Source organism: Calliopsis andreniformis, chromosome 4 (genome assembly GCF_051401765.1).
Source record: "Calliopsis andreniformis isolate RMS-2024a chromosome 4, iyCalAndr_principal, whole genome shotgun sequence".
Classification (NCBI taxonomy): domain Eukaryota; kingdom Metazoa; phylum Arthropoda; class Insecta; order Hymenoptera; family Andrenidae; genus Calliopsis; species Calliopsis andreniformis.
This window is the reverse complement of record NC_135065.1, coordinates 648320-675774: the sequence shown is the minus strand read 5'-3', so window position 1 is coordinate 675774 and position 27455 is coordinate 648320. Positions and strand designations below refer to the sequence as shown.

The 27455-nt window shown below is 42.8% G+C and overlaps 1 protein-coding gene across 1 annotated transcript; it reads right to left on the bottom strand.

The window, feature by feature from the left end:
- Positions 1–23732: 23732 nt before the first annotated feature.
- Positions 23733–27455, bottom strand: Atpsync (ATP synthase, subunit C). Its single transcript, XM_076376557.1, has 5 exons — positions 27299–27455; positions 26731–26812; positions 26520–26621; positions 25222–25327; positions 23733–24475 (listed from the first exon to the last, which is right to left on the bottom strand). The coding sequence occupies exons 2-5, from the start codon at positions 26773–26775 to the stop codon at positions 24312–24314; spliced, it is 417 nt and encodes a 138-aa protein (XP_076232672.1). The 5' UTR covers positions 26776–26812; positions 27299–27455; the 3' UTR covers positions 23733–24311.

The window sequence follows — 27455 nt, the reverse complement described above, 5'->3', positions numbered from 1 at the left end:
GTCGGCCCTGAAAAGGGCTTTTCAACGACGTTTATTGAGGAATCTAAGTCTCGTGTGGGGGGCTTGGTCTGGCTCCAGCACTCGGCGGCTCAGGTGGTCGGCGGTCGATCGGAGGGCCCTTGCTGGTGGTGGCGACGCCTTTACTCCCCTTAGCGACGTTGGCGTCTGAAAAAGAGAGATAGCGGCGGAACCGCGGCGGTAAGCGAGAGTGGAAGTCTAGCTATACCAAAGATTCCCGACTCCAGGCTTCGCTCACGAGCCTATGTGGAGGGGATAGCAATACCTTGCCTGTAACGCAAAGGTAATGCAGTGGACTGTATTATCGACTCTTCTTCTGGTGCGAAGAAGAAGTCGATGAGCGAGTGGCTAGAGAGGAGGAGGGATCTCTTCTCTTCGCCTTGCACCTTTTGGAAAGGTTCGTTTCGTACGAATCCAAGTAACTTAGGGATTCGTGAGCGGAGGGACACGCTATAACCAGCGAATTGCTGGTCCTGGAGGCTGAGGACGGCCAGAGGCTCCGCGACTCCGTTCACCTTACCGTGTGCTTCTATTCGTCACACGGGGGTTGCTTCTAAACGGGGTGGCAGAGCACGAGTAACGCAGAGGTGATAGGCACGTACGTTATCTCTCTCTGTTGTAACCCGTCTCTCAGGGATCCAACAGGCAGCGGCCTTTGTTGCTCCGAGACGAAGACGAGACTCAGAGAATCAGGGCAGGCCCCGATTCCAAGAGTGCAAATCTCGTTCAATTGTCCCCTAAGACAAAGCAGGTGCTCTTTCGTACGTAGTATACGTACGAATCGAGCAGAGCAGAATCCTAGTTTGTCGGCGACAGTGTTTCAGCTTTTGAGAGCTAGTGAGATTTCAAGTGTCTGGTAACCAAACTACATGAAATCTGAATACTGGCTAGCTGAGATACGCTAGACTAACGGTCGCACGGACTGTTTCAAGCTTGGTTGTCGTAAGACGACTGGGGCGAGAGCCGCGCGTGTCTCCGCGAAGCGGAAGACGTGCTAAATTTTACCACTACGCGGCGCTCACTAAATTATCTTTTATTTTGTGCTAATGTAGTACGATGTACTCTCTCTCTCCTTCAGGCTCCGATGTCCCAACTCGACATCGAGCCTGGAATTCAAAACCGTTGCTCGACAACGCTTACTTTGTTTGAACTTCAATTTTAACGATAAAAACAAGTGATACGACAGCTGATCGTGTTTTGCTGCTAGGACAACGGATGCTCCAACCGAAGGCAACCTTCGGTCGGTCACGTATACCAACAAATTACGACTCTCGCGGACAAGCCAAATGCCCGTTATATAACCGCTTTTTAAACATACACCGAAGAAGAAAGTTTATCTTGCAGCGGAAGTTCCAACCGCCGAATTATGGCATCGGCGCCTCGGACACTTGAACTACCAAAGCGTCCGATCGCTCAGCAGGAGGCCAGAGACTAAGGTCAGTTTTAAGGACTCCAATGCACCACCGTACATGCCATGCATCAAAGGCAAGCAACATCGCCAGCCCTTCCCACGCAGCAAAACGCGCTCAAGAAGGATTCTACAAGTAATCTACTCCGACCTATGTGGCCCTATGGAAAACGTTTCGATCGGTGGATCGAGGTACTTCCTCACCTTCATCGACGACTACACTAGAAAAGTCTTCATCTACTTTTTAAGGGAGAAGAGCCAGGTCGCAGAAACCTTCCGCGAGTTCAAATCCTTGGTCGCAAATCAGACTGGAAATTCAATTAAGATTTTCAGAACGGATAACGGGAAAGAATACGTCAACAAGCAGCTAGAGAAGCAGATCAAAGATTCCGGGATAAAGCATCAGTTTACGATTCGCTACACGCCAGAGCAAAACGACGTAGCCGAGCAAGAAAATCGAACCATAATCGAAAGAGCAAAGAGCATGCTGTTTGGGGAAAATCTTCCTAAACAATACTGGGCCGAAGCCATCGCAACGGCCGTTTATTTGGCGAGCAGATTGCCGAACTCGAGCATCGAGGGAAGAATGCCTGAGGAACTTTGGTCGGGGTCAACACCGAGCCTGGCCCACCTGAGAGTTTTCAGCTGTAAAGCCTAAGCACACGTCCCAACAGAACTCCGACAAAAACTGGACCCCAAAGGAGAAGAGCTCACTTTCGTGGGATACTGCAAAGATTCGAAGGGTTATCGGCTCATTGACCCAAAGACGAAGAAAATTACCAAAAGCCGTGACGTAATTTTTCTTGAAAACTTCACAAACGAAATTAAACAGGATCCAAATTACTTCCCACTACAGGAAGACGAAAGTTCACAGGAAAGGCAGCCATAAGTCCACACGAAGCAGGAACCCAAAGAAAAACAAACAGAGCCGACAACCGGAGAGCAACAACAAGAAACGGAAACTCAAGGCGATCCAGAAACTTCGTTCGAGTACTCAGAATGCTCCACAAACTTTGACGAGCTCGACAGTCAAGAACCTGCTTATGAAACCGCTGGTCTTCGCAGATCTTCACGGATTCCAAAACCAACGAAGATGGAAGACTACGTCACTTTCCTTACCCTCAGCAACAACAAAGCCGACCCTGAAAACGTCGAGCAAGCTCTAATCAAAGATTTGAGACTTTCACGGCCTGGCATCATACAGTTATCACTGTTAGTTTTTCGGGAGTACGCCGTTAATTGCTCACTGACCAATCAAAAAACACCTCTGATTGGTGGGCAGTGATCCGGAACATGAACACTCTCCGGTATAATAACAGAACTCCTCAGAGCACACATCAGTATCAGTGTGTGTCTCTTGACCCTTCTGATGAAGCTAATTGCAATATTAGCGAAACGTTGGGTAAATAATTCCAAATGGACACGGCGTACTCCCGAAAAACTAACAGTGATAACTGTATGAGCAAGCTCTAAATTCGCCAGACAGCGAAAAGTGGGCGCAAGCCACGAAAGATGAGCACGAATCGCTAATTAAAAACGAAATTTGGTTTCTAACAGATCTACCCGAAAGCAAACGAGCACTCAATACGAAATGGGTGTTTAAGATGAAACGAAAATCATCAGGGAGGATACAACGCTACAAAGCAAGACTTGTGGTGAAAGGATGTGCACAAATCGAGGGCATCGACTACAACGAGACGTACTCACCTGTGGTACGATACACCTCGATTCATTTCCTGTGTGCGCTGGCGGCGAAACACGATCTGGATATGGATCAGATGGACGAGAGGGGGGCATACCTTCACGGAGAAATCGAAGAGGATTTATGTAAACCCACCGAAGAAACTCGCAACGCAGAAAGGAAAAGTGTGGCACCTCAAGAAGGTGATGTACGGCTTGAAACAGAGCGATCGAGCTTGGAACAAAAGATTTCACGAGGTCTTGACGAAACTAAAATTCGTGAGATCAAAGGCAGACCCCTACACCTACCATAAACGAGACAAGAAAGGAATAGCAATCATCGCCGTTTACGTGAACGACATGCTGATCCTCACGAGCAACGAACATGAGAAAGTCATCCTAAAGGAAAGACTAGCACAGATCTTTGACATGAAAGATCTAGACGAAGCAAAACAATAGCTCGGAATGTCGATCACAAGAGACCGAAAAGCAGGAAAGGTTTGGATGGATCAGGATACCTTCATCCGAAAAATTCTCCAAAAGTTTGGCATGGATGATTGCAACGCAGTTCCGACACCGTTCGACCCAAGCAAGAAACTGTGTAGTGAGATGGAACCAAAGACGCCGGAAGAAATTCGCGAGATGGAAAAGATTCCATACCGAGAAGCAGTAGGAAGCCTACTATATGTCAGCCAAGACTGTCACGTCTGTCAAAAGACTCTGTTCCCCTTCCAAAAGTACCACGTTCAGGGCGTAATGGAAGGGATGACACGATGTCTAAAAACCCAAGAACTTGGCAGCGTTAGATCAGAACAGAAATAAGAACAGAACTAAGAAGAGAGATAGAACGGTCTCAGATAGAGACCCGGTCAATAGAACACAAGTTTGAAATACATAATTGTTCACACAAACCACACATACACACTCTACACTCAAGAGCGATCACCAAATAAATAGTTGTTTATTAAATCAACCACGTGTTCATTATCACGGTCCCAAGCCGTTCCATTTTGGGTGGTTCTTCGACGAGACATTAAAGACGGCACAGTGTGCATACACCAAGGGCTTCAATTTCGCACTCTAACAACATACATACATACATTTATTAATAAGAAGTTTCACGATATTATTCATACTTGGCGCACATCTCTGCCGAAATTTCTGATATATTACCAATTACTTCAATCGAAAAATGTCGCCACGCTTTTAAATTGATTTGGAACTACACAAATTGCATTTGGCATTTTTCTCGTACGTGCAAATTTACATAAATCTGTCTTTCTCGCTCTGACACAACTAGTAATATAGTTCTCACAGACGTTTCACTAGATGTTACTAGACATCTGCCGGCACACGATCCACTTAATTATGCTATTTTTTCCATAATGCATACACTAATTTCATTAATATTTGCATCAATACGTAGGTGAAGGTTCATAGAGTTATAATCAATCAATTCCCATAAAGAAAACACCTTCTAAGATACTTTTAAAACGCTCAAAGTTTCAGAACATCTCCTTTCTGGATCCTCATTTATAGGTAGTCTCGGCGAGACTCGCCATCCCCACCACTCCTGGTGCGAATGTACTTGGCGTGAGTCTCTACCGAGACTCACCGAGACTTCTGATCTAAGAGACGATATAGACGTTTGCAAATATCTTGTCGACACTGTTTGAATCCATCGAGAAGATGTCTAAAGATATCTGTACAATATCCCATTGTTTAATATTCGAATTTAATACGATATCGTATAGATAACTTGACATCTAGTATTAGATAAGTAGGGTTAGGTTAGTCCAATTTAACTTAAATTTGAATTGTACAGAATGTGACTCATTTAATTAGTAGTTATATCTTTATGAAATGTCTTCTTTCAATTAACAATCATTATTGAAAAATGCTGAAGCAATTTCAAAGTATATGTTTATAATAACAATTAATGAAAAATACATTTTACAAAGTAATTACTGATTAGAAAATCTCATTTCATACAGTACATAGTATTTTTTGCTAAATAAATAATCGTATGTTAGAAGAAGTTATTTTATAAAATATAAAATATACATATAAAATATAGAAAAATACAATTAATTTAATTTTCTTGGCTGTAGCAGCCTTAGTCTGTCAGATGATTTTCAAATCCTATTACCATACATTGCTGACAGATCAAACTTGGAACATGGATACACTGATTGAGTACATTCTGCAAAAATAAGAAAGATTTAGTAAGACACTGTATTGTCAGTTTTATATTACATAGAAGTTGACATATGCGAAACATGATAGAGGGATATAATTTATGTAAAATTATCAAGATTTATAATTGAAAATCAACTATATACTTGTAGAAATATTAAAATAGAATGATAAAAAACTGTATATTATCTAGGAAAAGCAGATCTAGGCAGGTATATTAGTAACATTTTGTGGTATTAAAACTAAAATATCTCTTGAAAATATATAGATCAATAATGTATTAAAAATTGTAGGATTCTATTGTAACAAATTATGTTAATATCAAAATGTAACTAAATACCATTTTAGAGAAATTTAAATATTCTATTTTTCCTTCAGATTAAACTACTGTCACATAAAATATGGTTACGTGCATCATACCTGTGAGTAGTTCATCAAAATTTAAATTGCGATAATAATAATCTATTTTGCTTTTTCTATGCCCAAGTGCATACTTGGATGAAATAATTACGAAATAGGGTTGCTAATATATTTTTGCAGTGTCAAGTACTCATATAAATAATTTATTGTATAAATAATTACATAAATGAATGAATTAAGTGACATAATATTGACCAACCTTGTAATTACCTATGTTGAAAGAAACAATAAAATTAAGCAGCAGGATATACAGTAATGTTGCGGACGAGAGCCGTTTCGTCTACACGGACGACAGCCGTGGTTTATCCCCACTACCTCGTTTGATACGTGCCGCCGAGAAACCAATTCTTGGAACCATCGCGTTCGAGCTCGACGCCCGAGAACAAGGACGTCATAAAAAACAACGATAGCATTAGGGATTTAAATAGGAAAAATTGAAGTTTCTTATTCGCAAACAGATTTTCACGCAAGTAACACCAGTCGATTCCTTGTGCTCTCCCGATTAAAATGATGTCAAACACGACATGATTCCGATTATTTCTAACAAAGATACATAAAACTTGGTTTGTAGAACGAAAGGTCATGCTCGTAAACAGACCCGGGCGCGACTCTCGTCCGCGAGTGGTAGTCGATTTTAAGCACGACCAGTCCCGAGCGCTGCTCTCGTCCGTGAATGGTAGTCGATTCTAAGGCACGACTAGACCCGAGCGCGACTCTCGCTCGCGAGTGGTAGTCGATTCGACGAACGCGGCTCTCGTCGTAGGGCTAACTCCCTATTATGTATTCCCTCATATTTTTGTGTTCAATTATTTAATGACTGAAATTATTAAGAAAATGAAAGCGTAATACAAAAAGTATGTATATAAGTTCCGTTTTAAATGTTTAGAAATTTTTATTTTTTTATTTTTAATATCTTCTTTCCGACATCGATTAAATATAATATACATAAATTCTGTTTATGTCATTTTTAGCTCGTAAAGAACTAATAGAAAAGTAACTTTGACGATTCTCCGTAACCGTCGCAGGGTTCCAACGTTTATTATTTAAATATCTTTATTATAAATAATAGGAATCATGTCGTATTTGATATCATTTTTATCGGGAGAGCACAAGGAATCGATTGGTGTTACTTGCGTGAAAATCTGTTTGCAAATAAGGAACTTCAATTTTTCCTATTAAATCCCTAATGCTATCCTTGTCTTTTCTGACGTCATTGATTTCGGGCATCGAGCTCGAGCGAGACGCTTTTTTTTGCTTCTCCGGTCGTGTACCAATTATTTCGGCGACCGAGAGCAAAGGAAGCCGAATCGACTACCAGTCGCGGACGAGAGTCGCGACCAGACCCGAGAGCGGCTCTCGTCCGCAACATTACTGTATCAGGTAACATTATACAATTCATTGAATAGATCCAACCAAGTTCAGTAAACAAATTCATCAGCATTGTGGAATATCAGCTTAAGAACAAAAATTAGAATTAGTTATTACGTTGTTTATGTGATTAATAAAAATTAAATACTGCGACGTGACCGTCCCGCCGAGCCGTATTCGGCCTAAGACGGGCGTGCAGGATCTGGCCACTGTGCGTCCCACGCCTTGATTTTTCCGTGGGCGCCAGGTATCTTTCGATACCGGCGTGAAACGCGTCTCCCGTTTTCCCAAAACCACGACCCGGGCTAGCTCTTCGCGCGGAGAGAGGCGAGGTTCTTTCGAGCGCAGGGTGAGGAACGTTTCGGGATTTCGGGTTCTTACAGCGAGAACGCCAGCTAAAACACGGTTTTCTCTGGTAATAAAAGATGTATTTGAGCGAGAAACGTACACAGGTTATGCGACTTCTTACACGCGCGGTCCCGCGACACGTGGCCGCGGGCAGTTACCCGTTCCCCGCTACAGCGATCGCGTAACAATGGTTTTCAAGCGGCGACGAGGCTAAAACGCACGTTCGGCACGCGTAAGTGAACCGCCCGCGTGGCTGCTGTTACACGAGGTTACACCAGCAAGCCGACGATGTACCCGCACGCGACAACCGTTCGCTATGACGCCGCTAAGCCGCGGACTCGCCGTTTAGTCGAGCCCGCAGGCTTCGAGAAACCCACACGCGAACGCTTTCTTCCTGTTACACGGCCTACACGACCACCAGGAGTCGGCCCTCTCAAGATTCCGCTTACGAACCGATCTAATCCGGGTCAACCGGGGAGAACAATGGGGGAAGACTTACCACCTGCGAACTAGTCAGCGTCCCGTGTCCCGTACAAGAAGAAGGCCGAGATCGCTACGTGCAGCAGGATCTCGGCACGCGACGCTTCCCCCATCGTGCCCCGATTGGCTCGCTCGTGTCGCGCAACCTCGCGATCAATAACTATTGGCGCCGTTCGAATGTTGATGGTTGATTGGTAGGGCCTCCCTGAGTCCCCCTGGAATTCGTCTTGCGGCGTGGATACGAGACGCAGTGTTAGACGTCGCACTTCCGGGGTCCGCTGCCATTATCTGCCCTCGAGACGGCTCCCGTGGCGATGTCCCTGCGCCTCTCAGGTAAGGACTTCTCCCTGGAACGCGGAGCGAGGTACTTAATAGAGCATCATATATGTCATGTGAAACATAACTTAAGTAGAGAAACATTGCAGTATATTAAGCGTGATTTACTGTTTCAGTCTCCCTATAAAGAACCAAGATCTGTGTCGAAAATGGCTGAAAGCAATAGGGAAAGAAAACTGCAAACCTAAATATACTGCTGCTTGAAGTTTGCATTTTATGCCTGAAGATTTTTTAGATAGACCTGGCACATATGTAAGACATCTGAAACCAGATGCAGTACCATCGGTACCTGCACAAGAAGCGGCACGTGTTGTACCAAGAATTCTAAAACGAAAATCTGTAGCAAGTGCTATTAAACCATCAGCAAGTTCAGAAATCGTAACGTATGCAACAGAAAACACGGATGTGTTGACAGGTAATGAAGTGTACATGTAGCACAATTATACTAATTATTTTAGGAATCACTCCCAAGCTAACATGTCTTTCCTGCAACAATAGTCAAACCTTCTAACGAATGATATGTCCCTGTTATATTTGTCACTGAGAATGATAATATTTAATTTTGTTTTATGAAGCAGGTTGTATTATTTTACCAATCGATGAACCATCTGCAAAGAGACAAAAGATTGGAGAAAATAGTGGTGAACTCTCCACAAAAAACAGGAACATTGATACACCACGGAAGGTGAAACTCAAGCGAACTGTAAAAACTCTGCGACAGAAACTCTTACGGCAGCGAAAGAAAATGAATAGCATGCAGGAGTTATTAAACACTTTGAAAGAAGAAGGATATCTAGAACAGGATCCAATGTTTGTGTTGGAACAAGAATTCAAAGATTACCCACTTCACATCCTGAAAAATGAGGTGATGAATAAGAATAAAAGTTCTCATGGGAAGCAATATAGTACTATTAGCAGCGCCCCCCTCCCCACCAAATATACCTACCCTAGGTCATGTTTTTTTGGAAGGGTAGGACGAGCCGCTGAAGAGAACACTGTTGAATTAGCGTTCTCCGTGTGCGGGCCTGATTTTGTGAGCTGAGTGTTTGATTGTTTAAGTGCTATTTCAGACTCTGTTCCTCACATTGTGATTAAGAATACAATTGTATTGGGTCATACCCGAATTATTTCTTTTTTTTTAATAAACTTCTAATTTTGATCCAAAAATCAGAAGTGGGATAAAGAACTAAAATCTCACGCATTTACGTGAGGAACAAAGTATTTTGTTTATGTTGAAGATTTACTTATGTGTGTGTTGAAATGTCTGACGCTCGCACGCCTCTACGTCATCATGCCCGTTGTCAGGCAGAACCACGATCGTGTGTTGATGCAAATGATCAGTCGCAATGTTGTTCTCATAGTGTTGTACTTGATGATTCGAGGCGTCGTTCGCCGAATATTATGCGTAATAGGTCGCGGTACTGCCCTCGTAGCATTTCTCGAAGCAGATCGGGGCGACGACGTTCGCGTCGTGTTTCTCACGACAGGTCGAAGCGTCGATCGCGCAGTGGCTCACGAGGCCGGTCACGCAAACGCAGGCAGTGTTATTCACGACATTGGTCGCCCCGTCATTTACATGGTCATAGTTCACGCTCACCATCTAGGCGAGTTAGCGGAGCAGACTATTTACTACATGAGGCACTGGACTCAATCCTAGTGAAATTAAATACGATTGAAAACAGCAACTCCAATGTAAACACCGCCGTCTCGAGTGAATTGAACGGACGAAACCATCTTGCCAGCCCTGCGGGCACGCACGGTTCGATAACAAACAACCCCACCGAAACGCAAGTCCGCGGCGCGACCGGTGTTTCAGGAGTTCCGACTTGCGAAGGGCTAAACCCGAGGTGTATGGCTAACCTCAATGTGGTTTGCCATACACAAGAACCCAACTTTTCCACAAATAACCGCGACTTACCCGCCAGCAGCTCTGACGTTACCGACTCAGCCAAAGTACTCGTGGAAGCCATTAGGTCATTGCAGCCAGTCCGATCGCAACACTATTTCGTTTCCAACTTTGATCCTTCCATTCATGATATTACGCAGTGGTGTGAGGAGGTAAGCCGTGCACAAACTGCGAACGGCTGGAATGACTATGAGTGCTTATCGCGAGTGGCTTCGTGTCTTAAGGGTGATGCAAGGGTTTGGTTGAACGAATGGGTTACGAACGACCGCACGTGGTCCAACTTTAAACTTTAATTCATGCCCTTGTGTCCCCGTAAGCTAGACTATGCTAACATCTTATATGAGGCAATGAACACCACCTCGGATAGGTACTCGACTTACGCGGAATACGCACGTCGAACCTTGCTGCGCCTTAGAATAGTTAAAGGTCTCAGCAATGAACTTATGACCCTGATAGTAATACGCGGCACTGATAATCCCCAAGTGCGAGCAGCGGCTGCTAATGCTGATCTTACACCTGAAACTTTAGTTACATTCCTGTCTATATACACCAAATCTGTTTGTGGAAAACAAGATCAATCTCGCGATTCTCGTCATCTATCTAAAAAGCGTCCATTATCAGGGGCACATAGTAAAAATGACTTGAAGTGTTTTTCTTGCGGCCGGAGGGGGCATATAGGACGTAACTGTAGAGAAAGTCATCCTAAACCGAATTCCACACCGGTTACTAATTCAAACCCTAACCTGACACCAAGGACTCCAACTTTGACTTGTACTTTCTGTAAAAAGCCCGGGCACACAGAAGATACATGTTTTGCCAAAAACCGTTCCGAATTCCGTAACCAGCATAAAATTAACTTATGCGGTAATAGGTCATTTGAAGTTATCAGAAATAATGACGCGTCTACTGCTGTCGTTGAGGGTGTGCCAATGGATGTGCTGATTGACAGTGGCGCACTTAATATATCGCTTGTTTCTTCAGATGTGTTAAAATACCTACCGTGTCATCCAAAACCAACCCACTGTGTTTTGAAAGGTATTAGTGATCGGGAAATAATTGCTTCATCGTATGTGACGGTGACTGTTGAGTTTAGCGAGATTGCTGTCGAGGCAGATCTTGTTGTCGTACCCTCGTCTTGCATGAATACGTCAATTGTTATCGGAACTGATGTACTTAACCGTGATGGTGTGACCTACATCCGGACAAAAGACAGACAATACTTAACTCATACTCCTTATGCCTCCGCTAAAATTAATGCGGTGCAAGTAGACCGCTCATTCGAAGTTAACACGCCCCTTCAGGATGAGGAACGTGAGTCTCTAATGGCAGTTATTAATGAGTTTTCGGACTTTTTGATTACGGGTACAGCTTCAACTCCCGTCAAGACTGGCGAAATGGAAATTAAACTGACCAACCTTACTCTTGTCGTATACCATCCATACAAACTTTCTTACGAGGAAAAACTTAGAGTTCGTGAAATCATTAAAGATCTTTTAGACAAGGGCATTGTCAGAGAATCCCAGTCTGAATACGCGAGTCCGATAATACTCGTTAAGAAAAAGGATGGAAGCGATAGGATGTGCGTGGATTTCAGGGCACTCAATCGGTTGACGATAAAAGATCGATATCCTCTCCCGCTGATAGACGATCACATTGATCGATTCGGTAACTACAAGTATTTCACCAGTCTTGACATGGCTACAGGTTTCCACCAAATCCCTATCAGTAAGGACTCGATTCCCCTTACTGGCTTTGTCACCCCGGAGGGCCATTACGAATATTTAAAAATGCCGTATGGATTGACCAACTCCCCAATAGTCTATCAAAGAATCATAAATAATACGTTGCGAAGTCTTATTCACGCAGGACGTGTCCTCGTATATGTTGATGACGTGTTGATTATGAGTTCGACTATATCGGAGGGTCTTATCTTATTGCGCAATGTTCTTAAAACACTCACTGAAGTCGGTTTCTCCATAAATCTACAAAAATGAACATTTCTTGCAACGGAAGTCGAGTATCTAGGAAGAATCGTGAGTCAGGGTCAGGTTAGGCCGAGCTCTAGTAAAGTAGAAGCTCTAGTAAAAGCGCCTGTTCCCACAAACGTGAGACAAGTAAGGCAATTTCTGGGCCTTGCTGGCTACTTCCGGCGATACATCAAGGACTACTCTACTAAAACTTCTTGTATAGCTCACTTAACCAAACAGGGAGTGGACTTTAATTGGGGTTCAGAACAAGAAAGAGTTCGTCAAGAACTTATCCAGCACTTGACTAGCGAACCAGTCCTCGCCATTTTTAACCCGAAGCTACCCACGGAAGTCCACACGGACGCAAGCAGTACTGGGTATGGTGCTGTCCTCCTACAGACACACGAAGATGGTAAGAAGCACGTAATTTCTTACTTCAGCAAGGTAACCCAAGATGCTGAACCGAAGTACCATTCTTACGAACTGGAGACGCTGGCAGTCGTGAAAGCGTTACAGCATTTTCGTCATTACCTTGACGGGCTGCGCTTCAAAATCATCACGGACTGCAACGCTCTTAAGGCCACCGAACGCAAGAAAGACCTTTTACCGCGCGTGGCTCGCTGGTGGATTTACATGCCAGACTTCGGCTTCTGTATCGAGTATAGGAAAGGCGAGTGGTGCCCAGAAACCTGCGCTGTTTTTTTTTGAAAGTAAGTTGCTTATCCTTTTTTGTGATGATGTAGCGTGTGTCGCTACCCTTAGGCGTTAGTCGCCTGTAGCGTGTGTCGCTACTTTTAGGCGTTAGTCGCCTGTAGCGTGTGTCGCTACTCTCGGGCGTTAGTCGCCCACAACATGCGTCGCCCTACCTGACGCAAGCCATCTCCTTTGGCACGAGATGGTGCGAAGCGTAACGGCTAACTTTCGATATACTTCGTGCCGCATCATGTTTTCTCCTTGCTCGCGATGTTCCATTTATTTACAGATGATGAAACAGATGAGACCAACGTAGACAGCGCAGCATCAGTAGCTGACCCGGTTGCAGGTTCGGCTACGCCAACAGGTAGATCGATGCCTGCCACTGATTTTAACGGCTCCACTTCGTAAGATCCCGTCGGAGACGACGAGACATCAGGAGAGGCCGTATTAGCAGCGGCCCCCCTCCCCACCAAATATAGCTACCCTAGGTCATGTTTTTTTGGAAGGGTAGGATGAGCCGCTGAAGAGGACACTGTTGAATTAGCGTTCTCCGTGTGCGGGCCTGATTTTGTGAGCTGAGTGTTTGATTGTTTAAGTGCTATTTCAGACTCTGTTCCTCACATTGTGATTCAGAATACAATTGTATTGGGTCATACCCGAATTATTTCTTTTTTTTTATAAACTTCTAATTTTGATCCTAAAAGTACAGATATTAAGGAGTTTGCTTTGTCCTTGCATTACCATTCTCCAAGAGTATACAATTACTGCAGGTGCTTGGGTTGCTATTGCTTTTTCATTTCTTGTTTCTTTTTATGTTTTTCAACTTTGGCAAATTATGTATTGCATGTGCATCTGTGTATGCAGTGAAAGAGTATACATCAATGTATGCATAAAAGTAGTTGTTACTGCTGTGTATCTATAATAATTTTTATGTTTTTAGATCAATTCTTAATCTTCCTCATCCATCCTCTTTGAAGAAATGGACACAGTCTATCAACGGTGAGGCCGGGTTTCAGAAACACGTTTTTGAAATGCTCTCTACATTAAATCTAGGAGATAAAGATTGTAATTTAGTGTTTGACTCTATTTCAATTCGGAAATAATTGATATGGTGCGACAAATCGCATCAATACAAAGGAAATGGGAGGGGGAAAACGATCACCGATATTGGGGGGAATGATGCCGAGCATCTACAGGCTATAAATGATGGGAGGGAAACAAAACAACAACGGAAATACAATATTAACAACAACAAATTTATTATGAAACAACAATAACAATAAATAACTATTGATAACAAAACAATGCCAACGAAAAAAAAAATTAATAATAATAACGCTCACGATACATACAATATGTGTCGAAACAGGAGAATGGAGATGGTAAGAATAGAAGAGAGCTTCTTCGATGAGGCAATGGAGATAGTATTTGAGGAGGAAGACCCCTTCGAAGAGGAAAAGGAGGAAAGAAGGAAGAAGGTAAGGTGGAAAGGAAGGAAGAGAAGGAAGCGGAAAAGCCGACAGGAACAAAGAAGGAACAGGGACCACGAATCAGAGATGTACAGATATGGAAGAACAATGAACCAGGAACCTCCAAACAGGCGGACATCAGAGAACTTTTGTAAGGAAGGCTTTTGTATCAAGGAAAGGAAAGACAAAAGACGAAAAACGAGGGGGTGAAAAACGCCCAAGGAAAGAAGGAGGGCCCAAAGAACGAAGGGACAGAAGAGGTAGATCGATAGAAGGAGGAAAGACAGAGAGTAGAGCAGGGAAGTGACAAGGGAATAAAAGATAACGCCCGGACACCAAACCCGGAGGAAAGGGTGCGGAACAAGCGATAAAGGTAATCACCCTAGAAGAGAGACAGGAACAAAAGAGCGATCGCACGAAAAGGAAGGAAGGGACGAACGGAACAGGACCGGATAAAACAACGGGAGAGGAAGGGATCCAGATGAGGGAAGACACAGAAGGAAGGAGAGGAAGGACAGAAAGGTTTTGCATCGTCCCGACCGACTACCCGAGGAGGAAGATCTCCAGGAGGGAGATGGACGTGGCCCTGACCGCCCTGATGATCAGGATCATGGAAAGGAAAGAGAAAGTCGAAATCGCGAGGATCGGATTAATGAATGGAGGCATAATCGTGGATGCGAGAGATAAAAGGTGCAAGAAGGTGTACGAAAAACATCTAAAACAAGCAGGAGAAGAGGCCGGACTAGAGCTGAGAATTGATCTGGTCGATACGCTGAATAAGAGACTCAAAATACTCGCGTCCGTGGGACTAAGGTCGATCCGGGCGGCGACGCTTCCAGATCTTCTAAGCCACGATAACAGAGCGATAAGATCGGGAGACTGGAGGCTGCTTGATGAGGGACCGCCGCTCAACAGAAGTAGAGATTCTTGCTTACAGATAGGAGCAAGGACATACAGGACGATGTTGAAAAATTACATGCGCCTGACGATCGGAGGAAGGGCGGCCAGAGTCACATTTACTCTCGTGGAATAAGAAAAGAAATTTTAAGTTAAGTTAGGTTAAGAATTTGTTGTATGAAAAAAAAAATTTTTTTTGTAAAAAAAATGTGTACCGTAATAATACAATAGAAAAAAAGAAGCGAGACACGCGTTCATTAAAATACCCACGATGCGATAGAACCTAAGAAAGTGATAGCGTAAGGAAGAGGTGGCAGAAAGGTAAGTCATAAAGCTAAAATTATCGAACTAATTAAAAGTTAAGCTGTGATAACTACGAGTGCCAGGATACTCAAGATCGACCCTTACAGAGACCCGTCAACCATGTCCTTAAAAGCTATCCAGATAAATCTACACCATAGCGAAGCAGCGTCAGCGGCACTCACCAGGATCATGGCAAAGGACAAGATTGACGTGGCGATAATTCAGGAGCCCTGGACGGCACACAGAGGAGTGAGGGGCCTGGGATTAATAGAGAATGTGTGGGCCCTAAACAACGGACAAACGAGGGCATGTATTCTGACTAAGAAAGGCACGACAGTCTCGTCCATACAACAGCTCAACACGCAAAATCTGGCGGTGATAGGAGTACAAGTCAGAACAGAAGACAACCAAGGGGATAGAACGATATACATGGCATCACTATATGCACCCTGGAACTCCAAAGAGAGAAGGCTGGGGGCGGCAGCGCAGAGACTGATGGACTTCGTGCTGAACAAAGGCGCGGAGGTGGTCATAGGAGGCGACGTAAACGCGAAGCACAAGAAATGGGGAAGCACGATCACGGACACGAAGGGTGAGGAACTAATGGGATCCGTTACAGTGAACAGACTGGTAACCATGAATACGGGAGGCAAGCACACGTTCGTAACGGCGACGAGAAGAGAGGTGCTAGACGTGACCATGTGCTCGCAGACCATGGCGGGCAAGGTGAATAGATGGAGAATCAGCGACGACGTGTCCTTCTCGGATCACAAATACGTGCGATTCGAGATAAAGACCGGAAGGCTGCAAGAAGTGCAGCTACAGAGAAATCCCAGTACCACCGACTGGAAGCAATACGCGGAGAGCGTGGAGAGAAGAAAGAAGAAACTACCCTCGAGATACGGGAACGAGGAGGAGCTGAACGAGGCGGTGGAAACGCTAACGACAATACTCGGAGAATCCTGGGAGGAGACAACGAAGGAGATCGAGGTAAAGAACAAGATCACGATCCCATGGTGGAGCAACAAATTGGAGAAAGAACAGAAAGAGATCAGGCGAAGGATAAAACTAGCCAAGAGAAAGGGAGGAACCGCGAGATGGAAGGAGGTCAGAGAATTAACCAGAATGTTTAGGAGAAAGGTGACAATCGCGAAGTGGGAAACTTGGAAAGATTTTTGCGCGAACATCAAGGATGTGACGGAAGCGGCGAGGCTCAACAAGATGTTGAGCGACGGAACGAGAGAACAGCTGGGAGCCCTGAAGAAGAAGGACGGAGAGTTCACGGAAACGGACGAGGAAAACCTGAGGATGCTACTGAGCGAGCATTTTTCAGGCTTCAGCAGCACACCGTTGGGAGGAGACGAAAGCGGCAACGAGAGCGAAGCACGGCGGAGATGCCGGCAAAAACCAGGCTGGAAGATCGCGAGCAGGATAGCGAGACCGGAGAGAATCGAGTGGGCGATGAACTCGTTCCTGCCGTACAAAACGCCGAGGGTAGACGGAATCTACCCGAAGTTGATCAAGGCAGCGATGCCGCACATCAAGGACTTCCTAACCAAGGTGATGAGAGCCAGCCTAGCGCTGGGGGTGATTCCAGGACCGTGGAAGATAATCAGAGTGGCGTTTATCCCCAAACTGGGAAAGAAGGATTACACGACGCCGAAAGCCTATCGACCCATCAGTCTGACGTCGTTCTTGTTGAAGATGTTGGAGAGACTGGTGGACAGGCACATGAAGGAGGTGACGCTGACAGCGAGACCACTGCACGACAACCAACACGCGTTCAGGGTGGGGCACTCTGTGGAGGTGGCCCTGCACAACCTGATAAGCGAAATAGAGGAAGGTATGAGGAAGAGGCTACTGACGGTGGCCTGCTTTCTGGACATAGAAGGTGCGTTCAACCGGATGTCGACCGAGCTGATAATCGACTCCCTGGAGAAATTTGGGGAGAACGAGTACGTTATCCGGTGGATTGACAACATGTTGACCACCAGGGAGTTACAAACCTCGAAGGGGGTAACGATCACGAGAGGATTCGTGAACAGAGGCTGCCCCCAAGGGGGAATCCTGTCGCCACTGTTATGGTGCATGGCAGTGGACGATCTACTGCACAGGCTTGAGAAGTGCGGTGTAACAGTACAGGCGTACGCCGACGACGTGATGTTCCTGGTAATGGGAGGTGACGCGGCAATGGTCGCCCGCGAGGCGAGAAAAACGCTGACGGTGTTGGAGGAGTGGTGCCGCCAAACGGGACTATCCGTGAATCCCCCGAAGATGGAAACGATCCTCTTCACGAGGAGAATAAACAGACCGACCATCACGGACCTGACGTACAACGGCGAGACGCTGAAGTTCAGCAAAGAGGTAAAGTATCTGGGCGTATGGATGAACGAACGCCTGACCTAAACGAGACACGTCTTCAAGCCGGTAAGTAGAGCGAAGGCGAACTTAGCGATGCTAGGCAGAGTGGTGGGCTCAACCTGGGGCCTGATACCGTTGATGATGAAATGGATATACGAGGCGATCGTACTGCCGAGAATGATGTTTGGCGCGATAGCCTGGTGGGAGACGGCGAACATGAGAACGGTGAAGGAGAAGCTGGACGGACTGCAAGGCATGGCGCTGAGGAGAATCCTGGGAGTGTTGAGCACGACGCCCACGAGAGCGGCGGAAGTGATCACCGGGATACACCCGTTGGACGTGGAGGTAAAGAGGAAAGCGCTGAAAACGGCGCACAAGCTGATCGTATGGAACGCGTGGAAGGAGAGAAGCTACGGGCACAACTCCGTACTGCTGAGAGAAGGGAACGAAACCATAGGAGGCTGGTGAGCATGCGACAGGACAATCAAGCGATAGAGTACATCTTCCAGAGGAGGTTCCGAATTGACATAGAGAGCAGAGCGAGCTGGAGGGACAAAGAGGGGAAACTACGAGGGTATCACCAGGTCTGGTATACGGACGGGTCCAGAAAGAACGGCGTGACGGGCGCGTCATGGACCGACGAGGAAGGACGAGAGAAAGGTATAATTCGGCTAGGCGAATTGGCCACGGTGTTTCAGGCAGAGGTCCTGGCCATCCAGGAGTGCGCAAGATGGCTCACGGAGAGAGACGTGAGGCACAAGAGGATAGCCATATGCACCGACAGTCAGGCGGCGTTGAAGGCGTTGGACAAGACGGCGCATAAATCGAGAACGGTGGTGGGATGCAAGAGAGCGCTGAACCGACTGGCGGAAAACGAGAGCAGGATCGATCTGAAATGGGTGCCGGGGCATCAGGGGATCGATGGCAACGAGATGGCGGACAGACAGGCCAATCAGGGGTCGGACGAGAGACCGACAGGAGCGGAGCCGTATCTGCCGGTCTCGATCATGAGGGTGAGGACGGCGATCGCGGACTGGACGCGGGAACAGAGGAAACGCAAGTGGACGGAGACCACGGGTTGCAGAGAAGCGAAAGAGATGCTGGGGGAAGAGCCGCTGTACAAGTACGCGAAAAACCTGCTGGAACTGGAGAAATGGGAGTGCAGACTGATGACGGGCCTGTTGACGGAACACACGTAGTTGAAGCTACACCTGAGCAGGATGCGTCAGCTGGAGGATAGGATGTGCAACTATTGCGAGGGGGAGAAAGAGAACAGCGTGCACATCGTATGCAAATGCCCTGGACTGATGGGCAAGAGATTGAGGTACCTGAGAAACCATTTCCTAGAGGCGAAGGACGTAACGGGACTCAACCTGAAGAAGCTGACGAAGTTCATGAGGAAGGCTAATCCGTAGAAAAATCCGGATTAGCCTCCGAGGGTAAGCAAATGAATCGGAGAGTCTAGCTGGGTGGAGGCTCCCCGCGAGACGGGAGACCCTCACTACGCTCGGATCATCCGCGGGATGATGGGATCGGGCCGATCTAGGGGAGACTCAGGGGCGGGGGCGAGGTCGGGGCACCCGCCGCATCGCTACAATGCATATATTTTTATATTCTTGTGTCTTTATACTTTTATATCTTTTTATTTCTATATTCTTATATTTTCATATTTTTATATTTTTAAATTTTCAAACTTTTATATATGATTACATGTATAATCCTATACTTCTCCAAATCCTTCTGCCGTTCTATCCTGCTGTCCCTCCGTCTCTCTGCTCCTCTCTCTTTCTCCTACCCTTCCTCGTCCCCCGTCACCCTTACGCTAGGCTGAGGGGTAAGAGGGGGGAACGTGGGGGAAAATTTAATTATAAATTATTATAATTAAAAAATAAATATATTAAATTAATGTATTTTTAGCAACGTCTCCTCTTATTTTGTATATACCCAGACCTAACCCAGACCTAACCCAGACCTAAGAACATATTAATATTATAAACAATTTATATTCTTTATTTTTAGTTTATTATTGCATGTAGAATCGCTCTTTCTCGATTGTATCAGCTTATATATAAACTTGTTTTAATTTAATTTTTCATACAAAATACACAGAGAATGTTATCGTTTGATCTTTAAACTCATCCCTCAAAATTTCATAACAATTTTTGAAGATCTCACCGAAGAATCTCCTTCCGAGTCGAAACGTGAAAATATCTATAATATCAAAAAGGCTGCGTGTGCCTTGTTGCGCTTGCCGGTGACTTGGACCTAAGCGTTTCAAGCTTCTTTCCGAATCTTTCCGAAGCGGTCCGAACCGCCGAGCTCACTTTCGAACCTTACAATGTCACTCGGAATGACTTTTCATGGGACTTCTTGTGGGACATGAACAAAACAGGCAGCTCGTATAGTTGCATATGTAGTAGTACGTCAAATTCTCGAAATTCTAACCTCGCAAAAAGCACTGCCAAATCGCGCTGACGCTTTACGTCCTTATATTGAAAGGTTTTGAGCTGGAAAAGGGCTCATTCGATAGAGGAAGGTTCAATCTAGCCCGCGCTGGTCATGATTTCGTTCAAAACAATCTCTAAATTAGCTAAAAATGCTTAGATTTCATGGCTGTGAATTTGTCGATTTTTGCTTTACTTTGAACACTCATATTACTGCACATCAGCAGAATCTGATTAAATAATGACCAGTGCGGGCTAGATTGAACCTTCCTCTATCGAATGAGCCCTTTTCCATCTCATAATCTTTCAATATAAGGACGTGAAGCGTCAGCGCGTAAACCTCTGTATTTGCCTAATTTTGTCGGTAACTTAGACAGTATTTCAAGAGCGAGAGAGTAAGGTTCACTTTACATTCGCATTCTCTTTTGACTTTTCGAACATGTCCGGAGTGGCCCGAAGCGCCGAGCTCACGTACACACGACTCCTGCGGTGATGTGTGTGGTGGTGGGGGAAATTTTCAGTAACTCGCATCGCCAATTTTGGTATCATAGATTCAGATTCCACATCGGCAGCCCTTCAAATTAGGCGTCGCCTGGTTCGCAAAAGCCCAACTAAATTTGTCACATTTTTTGCTCTGTTTTATCGATAATCCAGCCGAAAGCAATACTGTGGTATGGTTTTACGGCCTGACACTTTTCGTCCTTATATGAGAACATTTTGAACTGGGAAAGGGTTCATTTGATAGAAAAAAGTACAACACAGCGCAGTCAACTCGCGATTTCGTTCAAAACACTCTCTAAATTACATAAAAATGCTTAAATTTCTACATTCACCACCTTAGGAGTCGCGTGTACATGAGCTAGTCGCTTCGGGCCACTTTGAACAGCTTTGAAAAGTCAAAAGAGAACACGAATGTAAAGTGAACCTTCCTGTCTCGCTCTTGAAATACTGTCCAAATTGCCGATAAACGGTACAAACCGCACGCGATATTTCCATTTGCCCAGAAGTATTTAACCCTTTGCGATCGGCAATTTTCAATATTATAGAGAAAAAGCTCACACAACACAAGTGGAAGAACGGTGGTAGGATCCTTCACTGGGGTCGTGGCGGCGCGGCGGTTACAGAGGTGGGAGAGGCGGGCACCAGAATATCCAGGGTTTTACTTTTTAAATAAAAAATTCTAAGACATGTATTGTTTAGTTATTTCAAAATTTTAAAAATGTATTGTATAATTATCGTTGTGATAGAACGTATCGATGTGGGCAAACAATGAATGATATGAATGTAGTGGTATTTCGAATGTGACACGTGTAAAAGTTATACACATACAAATAACATGTGTTGTTTGATAAATACCACTACATTCACACGATTCAGTACGATAATGAATCACTGAAAATATCTCAGCAATTGGAAACATCGCGCGTGGCTCGTGCCGCTTGCAGGGATTTCAACAGTTGAACATGGTGTTTCAAGAGTGAGAGAGTAAGATTCATATTCGCACTCTCTCTACTTTCTGCAAATGTCCAAAGTCGGTCGCGAAGCGTCGAGTTCATGCATACATAGCTCGTATAGTAGTGTGTGGAGTAGAGGGGCAAATTTTGTAAACTGCGTCCCAAATTCGAAATCATAGAATCAGTGGCGTAGCTGAAGTTTTTGTCGCCCGGGGCGCTTCCTGATTTTGCCGCCCCTTTGAGTAGACAAACGTACTGAAAAGACTACAAGAAATTAAAATAGCGTATATCGAAATAAATTAAAACACATTTATTCTGAAAACTGAAACATAATTATATTCGCAAAATCATCGATAACATTGGTGTCATGTCACAATTACACGCTTAAAAAAGTGTAATACTCTAACTTACCTCAGAAGAAGAAGAATGATATAAAATCACAAAGATATTATACGTATAACCGATACGATATTTTGTACTGAAATTGTGTACGATGCTTTCCGAAAATTTTCGGCGTTTCTAAGAGACCTACGAAACAAGCAAAAAAAGAACGTCGCGTCGGCATTGATACTAGGCAAGGAAATCAGCTATACATTTGCGTTTTGCTTGGGCGGTTTGTTCGCGGCAGCGTTACGTTTGCATTTCGTCAAAAATCCGCAGGTGCATCTACCGCCCTAGTGTGAAACTTCTCATAAGATTCAGTGTTTAATTTGAACAGCGGTTTCAAGTAGTCACATGAACGCAGTGCCATGCAAGATGGATACCCCACCCCTATCTCCAGCTACACCACTGCATAGAATGGCTCTATCTTGCGTTCATCAGGCAGCCATGTGTCTGTGGTTAATACTATTCCTGTAACGAAAACTGTAATAGCAGATACCGACCTGACAATCTCGAAAAGTCACGTGACTACTGTACACCCTTAAGTGACAGTATATGCATTTCCATTGCAAAGAATAACATAACTCGAATTGTCTCGTGAAAAAATATTCTTCGAGTTATCTACCATTTCTTCCGTGCAACACATATCTTCGTAAATTACCAATAGAATTTGTTACTTTTCTCAGCGGCCATAGGAAGGACGTTGGAGATGCTTGCGGAAAACAGAAAATGATAAAAGCCAGACAAAGCAGAGAATAAATGAGGTCCCATAACTAAGCAGTCGCCATTGGTTAGGATCTATTGAGAAAGGCGCGTGCCGCATGGGAGAAATACCACTCACAAGTCAAGAAAGCGGCAACACTGCAAAGTTAGGGACCCCGGCCTTCGGGGACCTTCTTTCGAAATCTACACAATTTTGTATTCAGTTCCTTAACCTGCTAGGGGTTCCTATGTGCGATAAAAGGAAAACCTCTAAACCAAAAATAGCATTAGACCTTAGTAATCCAACATATGCAATTCTATATTCCTTATTGTGTTTCGATGCAAATACTACCAATCAATTCCTTATGTTCTTCTGATGAAAATGATATGAAACATGAAATAGTTTAGATGATTTATAAAGAAATTATGTAGGAAAAACGATTTGTATAATTTTAACTTAGTCTAATTTACTTAGAATTTAATATCATTTTAATCGATAGAACATAATAAATTCATCTGTATTACTCTTCTAATATCACGCATAATAACAAAGTTGATATTTTGCAGTAAAGCGATAAGCCTTTGATTCCCAGACTATAATCCTACATACGCTCGGCGCCAACAGCCGAGGGACTCCAAACAGATCTCGAGACTGGTGTTACTAACGAAAATATTCATTATTAGTTACTAAGAATCTTTAATTTTTTGTACAGTAGTACGACTGACTGAATCTCTTATATTCTCCCGATAAAAATGATACCAAACATAACACAATTCAGATCACTCTTAATCATTTGTCATATCGTTGGATGCTTGAGTACAGTTAGGTGTTAGAGGCGAATAGGTTAAAATAAAAATAATATATCTATCTAAGGATAAGGTTAAGTAAAAAAATATATTACACGACAAAAATGTTTATTCGATATCACTGTACAGTTTCTTTTGTCAAGAGTTACCTCAACAACGTGCGAATACGACGGCACAACAATGATAAACCATTCAGGTAACAAAAATGTTCATAGTACTACTTCTTGTTTTCAATTATTAATGTGATTAAGATACGTACATGGATAATGCAAGTGTGAAAGGCTGCCGGTTTTTTCCTTTTTTAATAAACTTTCATTAAACGTTCTTATTTATTCATTACACTGAAATTGATTGTTGTATGTAACAATGTGAGTTTACGCTACATGAGACAGTAGACCATGAAATGATTATGATTATTCAAGTTGAAAGGCTTGAAGGGGTTAGGACGGTTCCGATCGTTAATCAAACAGATACATGTACAGCCAGCATTTCCATTTATTGTCGTACCGTCGCATACCCCGTCGAACCAGATACTCGAGCTTCTCTAATGATTTCATGGCATCCCGCGCACCAATGACAACACTTGCTAGCTTTCCGTAAAAGCAAAACAATGCTGCCTTGGCAGTGACGCACTAAAACTATTAGCAATTTGTTATGCAATATAGGTGACTTAAAACGCGAATAAGAGCAGGAAAGCCATCATAAGACAGAATAGACCCATAGCCTCGGACAGGGCAAAACCCAAGATGGCGTACGAGAATAACTGCTGTTTGAGAGAAGGATTCCTGGCATAACCAATGATTAAAGAACCAAATACTGATCCAATTCCAGCTCCTGAAATAATGATATCATTTTTTAAATTTTCATACACGAATTCTACTTAAATCGTATTAGTTCATAACTTTACTTCAATTAGGAGATTCTTGTTATAAGAATGGGATTAAAAAGCAAATAATATAAGGAATGCAATCATTAAGCAAAAAAGACCCATTGCTTCTGATAATGCAAAACCAAGGATAGCATAGCTAAAAACTTGTTGTTTCAGGGATGGGTTTCGGGCATAACCAATTATAAGGCATCCAAAAACTAAACCAACACCAATTCCTAAAATATAAATTCCATGTTCAATGGATACAAATATGATAACGATATATAATAAGATTTAACACTAGAACTACCATGTCAGAGAAACAAAAATGACTGATACAATTATTTTCTTATACACATTTTAATTTTTACAAATGCTATTTTTGTGAATCATATACTATTTGAGAAACTTATTAAGAACATGTTTTTTTTAGGTACACTGTTAAAATTAGACATTAATCATAGTAATTCTAGTATTAAAAGAGAATTGAGAAAAAATTATTCAGCTGAATGAGAAAATGTGTAATATTAATATCTGTTGAATAAACAGTCCACTTTTAATCACAGTTTAAATTTTATTCTATACATTCTAGAAACATATATAGACATGAATGAGTGTGGATTAGGTGGATTAAAAGAATTAGGTTTGGATCAAAAGAATCCAAATATTAGCTAAGTGAAATTTAAGAATAAACAAATATATAAATACATACCTGATCCAGCAACACCAACAGTAGCTGCACCAGCACCAATGAACTTTGCAGCAGAATCAATGTCACGACTGACTGTGGAAGTTTGGAAGTTGCGCACAAAAGGTGACTATACAAAATAATGATTATAGTTAATAGCATGAAGTTTTTTTTTCAAATAATTAAGCAATAAAAACATTGAAACATTAAATTATTATAGAAAAATTAAGTTATTTTATTTTGAAATTTTTAATGAACTAAAAAATAAAATCTTATTATAATTGTTAATGTAATAAACAAATTCAATAGCTTGAGATAAATACTATGTATGCTAATATTTGACCAACATAGATGGAAATTGACTTTATATTATCTATTTGTACTTCTAGATCTAAACATGTTCCCAATTGTACGCTTTATTGTGTAGTTTTGAATATTATTTCAAATTTTTAAAATTAAACATATAAATCCACATCAATCAAAGAAATAACCTGGGAAAGACTTCAGTGTAGCTAACCTACTGAGATATAATGTATTACAAACTCCTGTGTTCTAATATTTTGCTGAACGTTTTAAAAGAAATGGAGAAAAACAAAATATAAGGTCATTTAAACTAAATAGCTAAATTATTGAAGTTATTAACCTAACCCAGCCTTAACCTTAGTACTTTTGAATTTTGATCATAATAAATTTAACAAATTTATATCAAAATCAATTAAATAATACTTCTGTTTTGTATCTTTTAATTTTATAATCAGTTTCCATAATACTTTATACACACTGAACTGCATTTAAATAACAGATGTGCGACTTATATAATTTCTATTATTAGTTATATGGACTTAATTAATACTTATAATAATAAAAATTTAAGTAAAATAACAATGAAATTTTTATATTGTTCCCTTTTCTTTTTGCAAAGAAATAACAATCACAAATATAATTACTGTAATCCAATGAAGAAATAAACAAGCTATTCTCTAAATAATTTAATATTATTTAATATATTATAAAAATTATATTGCAATGTTCTATATACAGAAACTAAATATATAGTGTCAACATTTTCTTCTTAAGTTTTCGAAGATAAGAGTGCATAAATATGGTTATTGATTACATGTTATATAGTACTTAGACACTCTTGATATGTCATAATTTGCAATTCATATACTAATCATTAACATTTTAATTCATAAATCGCAATTTAATTCACACTTTTTTAAAAGAAAGTTTCCAGTTATGAGATTTAAAATGATTATGTAACTTTCAATAGGGTCAGAGGTTATGCAACATGTAAAAAAGTATGGGGTATGTGTACTCACGATGCTCACTGGGCTCTGAATCTGATTTTGCTGAAGAGTCTGACTGTGATTGATTACGGCACTGCTCAACGGCCGAACATAATTCTTGGTTCCAGAAACCAACTGAGAAAAAAGATGAACAGAATTACACGAAAATCAACTTGGGTTATATAATGTCACGACATTGTTACGAAAAGATGAAATTGAAAACTTTAAACGTGTTACTACTCACGGTAGACCTTGCAAGGGGTGCAATGAATCGGGTGCAAGCGTACATGGTGACGTTTGGCGTTGAGTGGTCACTAAACAAGTACCTGCAAAGAATATAATAGAGAACTGTAAAGAGGATCCGCTGGAGTTTCACAAAAAGCGCGTGTGATTCCGGCACACGACAGTGAATCAAGCAGGCTGCACGAACCGAATGTACGTAGTTGCAGGATTACGTAACACGTATTCCACCAAAGAACCGTTCCTCACACGTTTCAACGAGTGCACGAAGTCGAAATTAACCAAAACGCGATCCGAGTACACGATTTCTGCTTTCGAGATAAATAATAACCGCGACAAATATCGCGACATAGGATGAATGGCGGATTATAATAAAATGGCTACTTCTCTCATGCTTCCTTCGCCGACCGGATTTAGTTCAAACTATATTTTTCTTATTCGCACCACATCAATAATTTCAGAACATGATTTTGATATTTGTACCAAAAATTGTAGTAAAACGACAACTGTCACTTAACACAATGAATTTTCTGTTACTTTATGCGATAAAACTAGCATGCGGAAGAACTTACCAGTGGACAAGTGTCGAAGAGGCGGTGAGAAGAGCCGGCCTTTGGAATGTTGAATTGGTGAGTGACTAGTGAACGAAGCTCCCAAGGAACAACCTATCCCGACTGAACGAAAGGAACCGACTTCCGTGCGATGACCTATTCACCACTTCCAACGAGG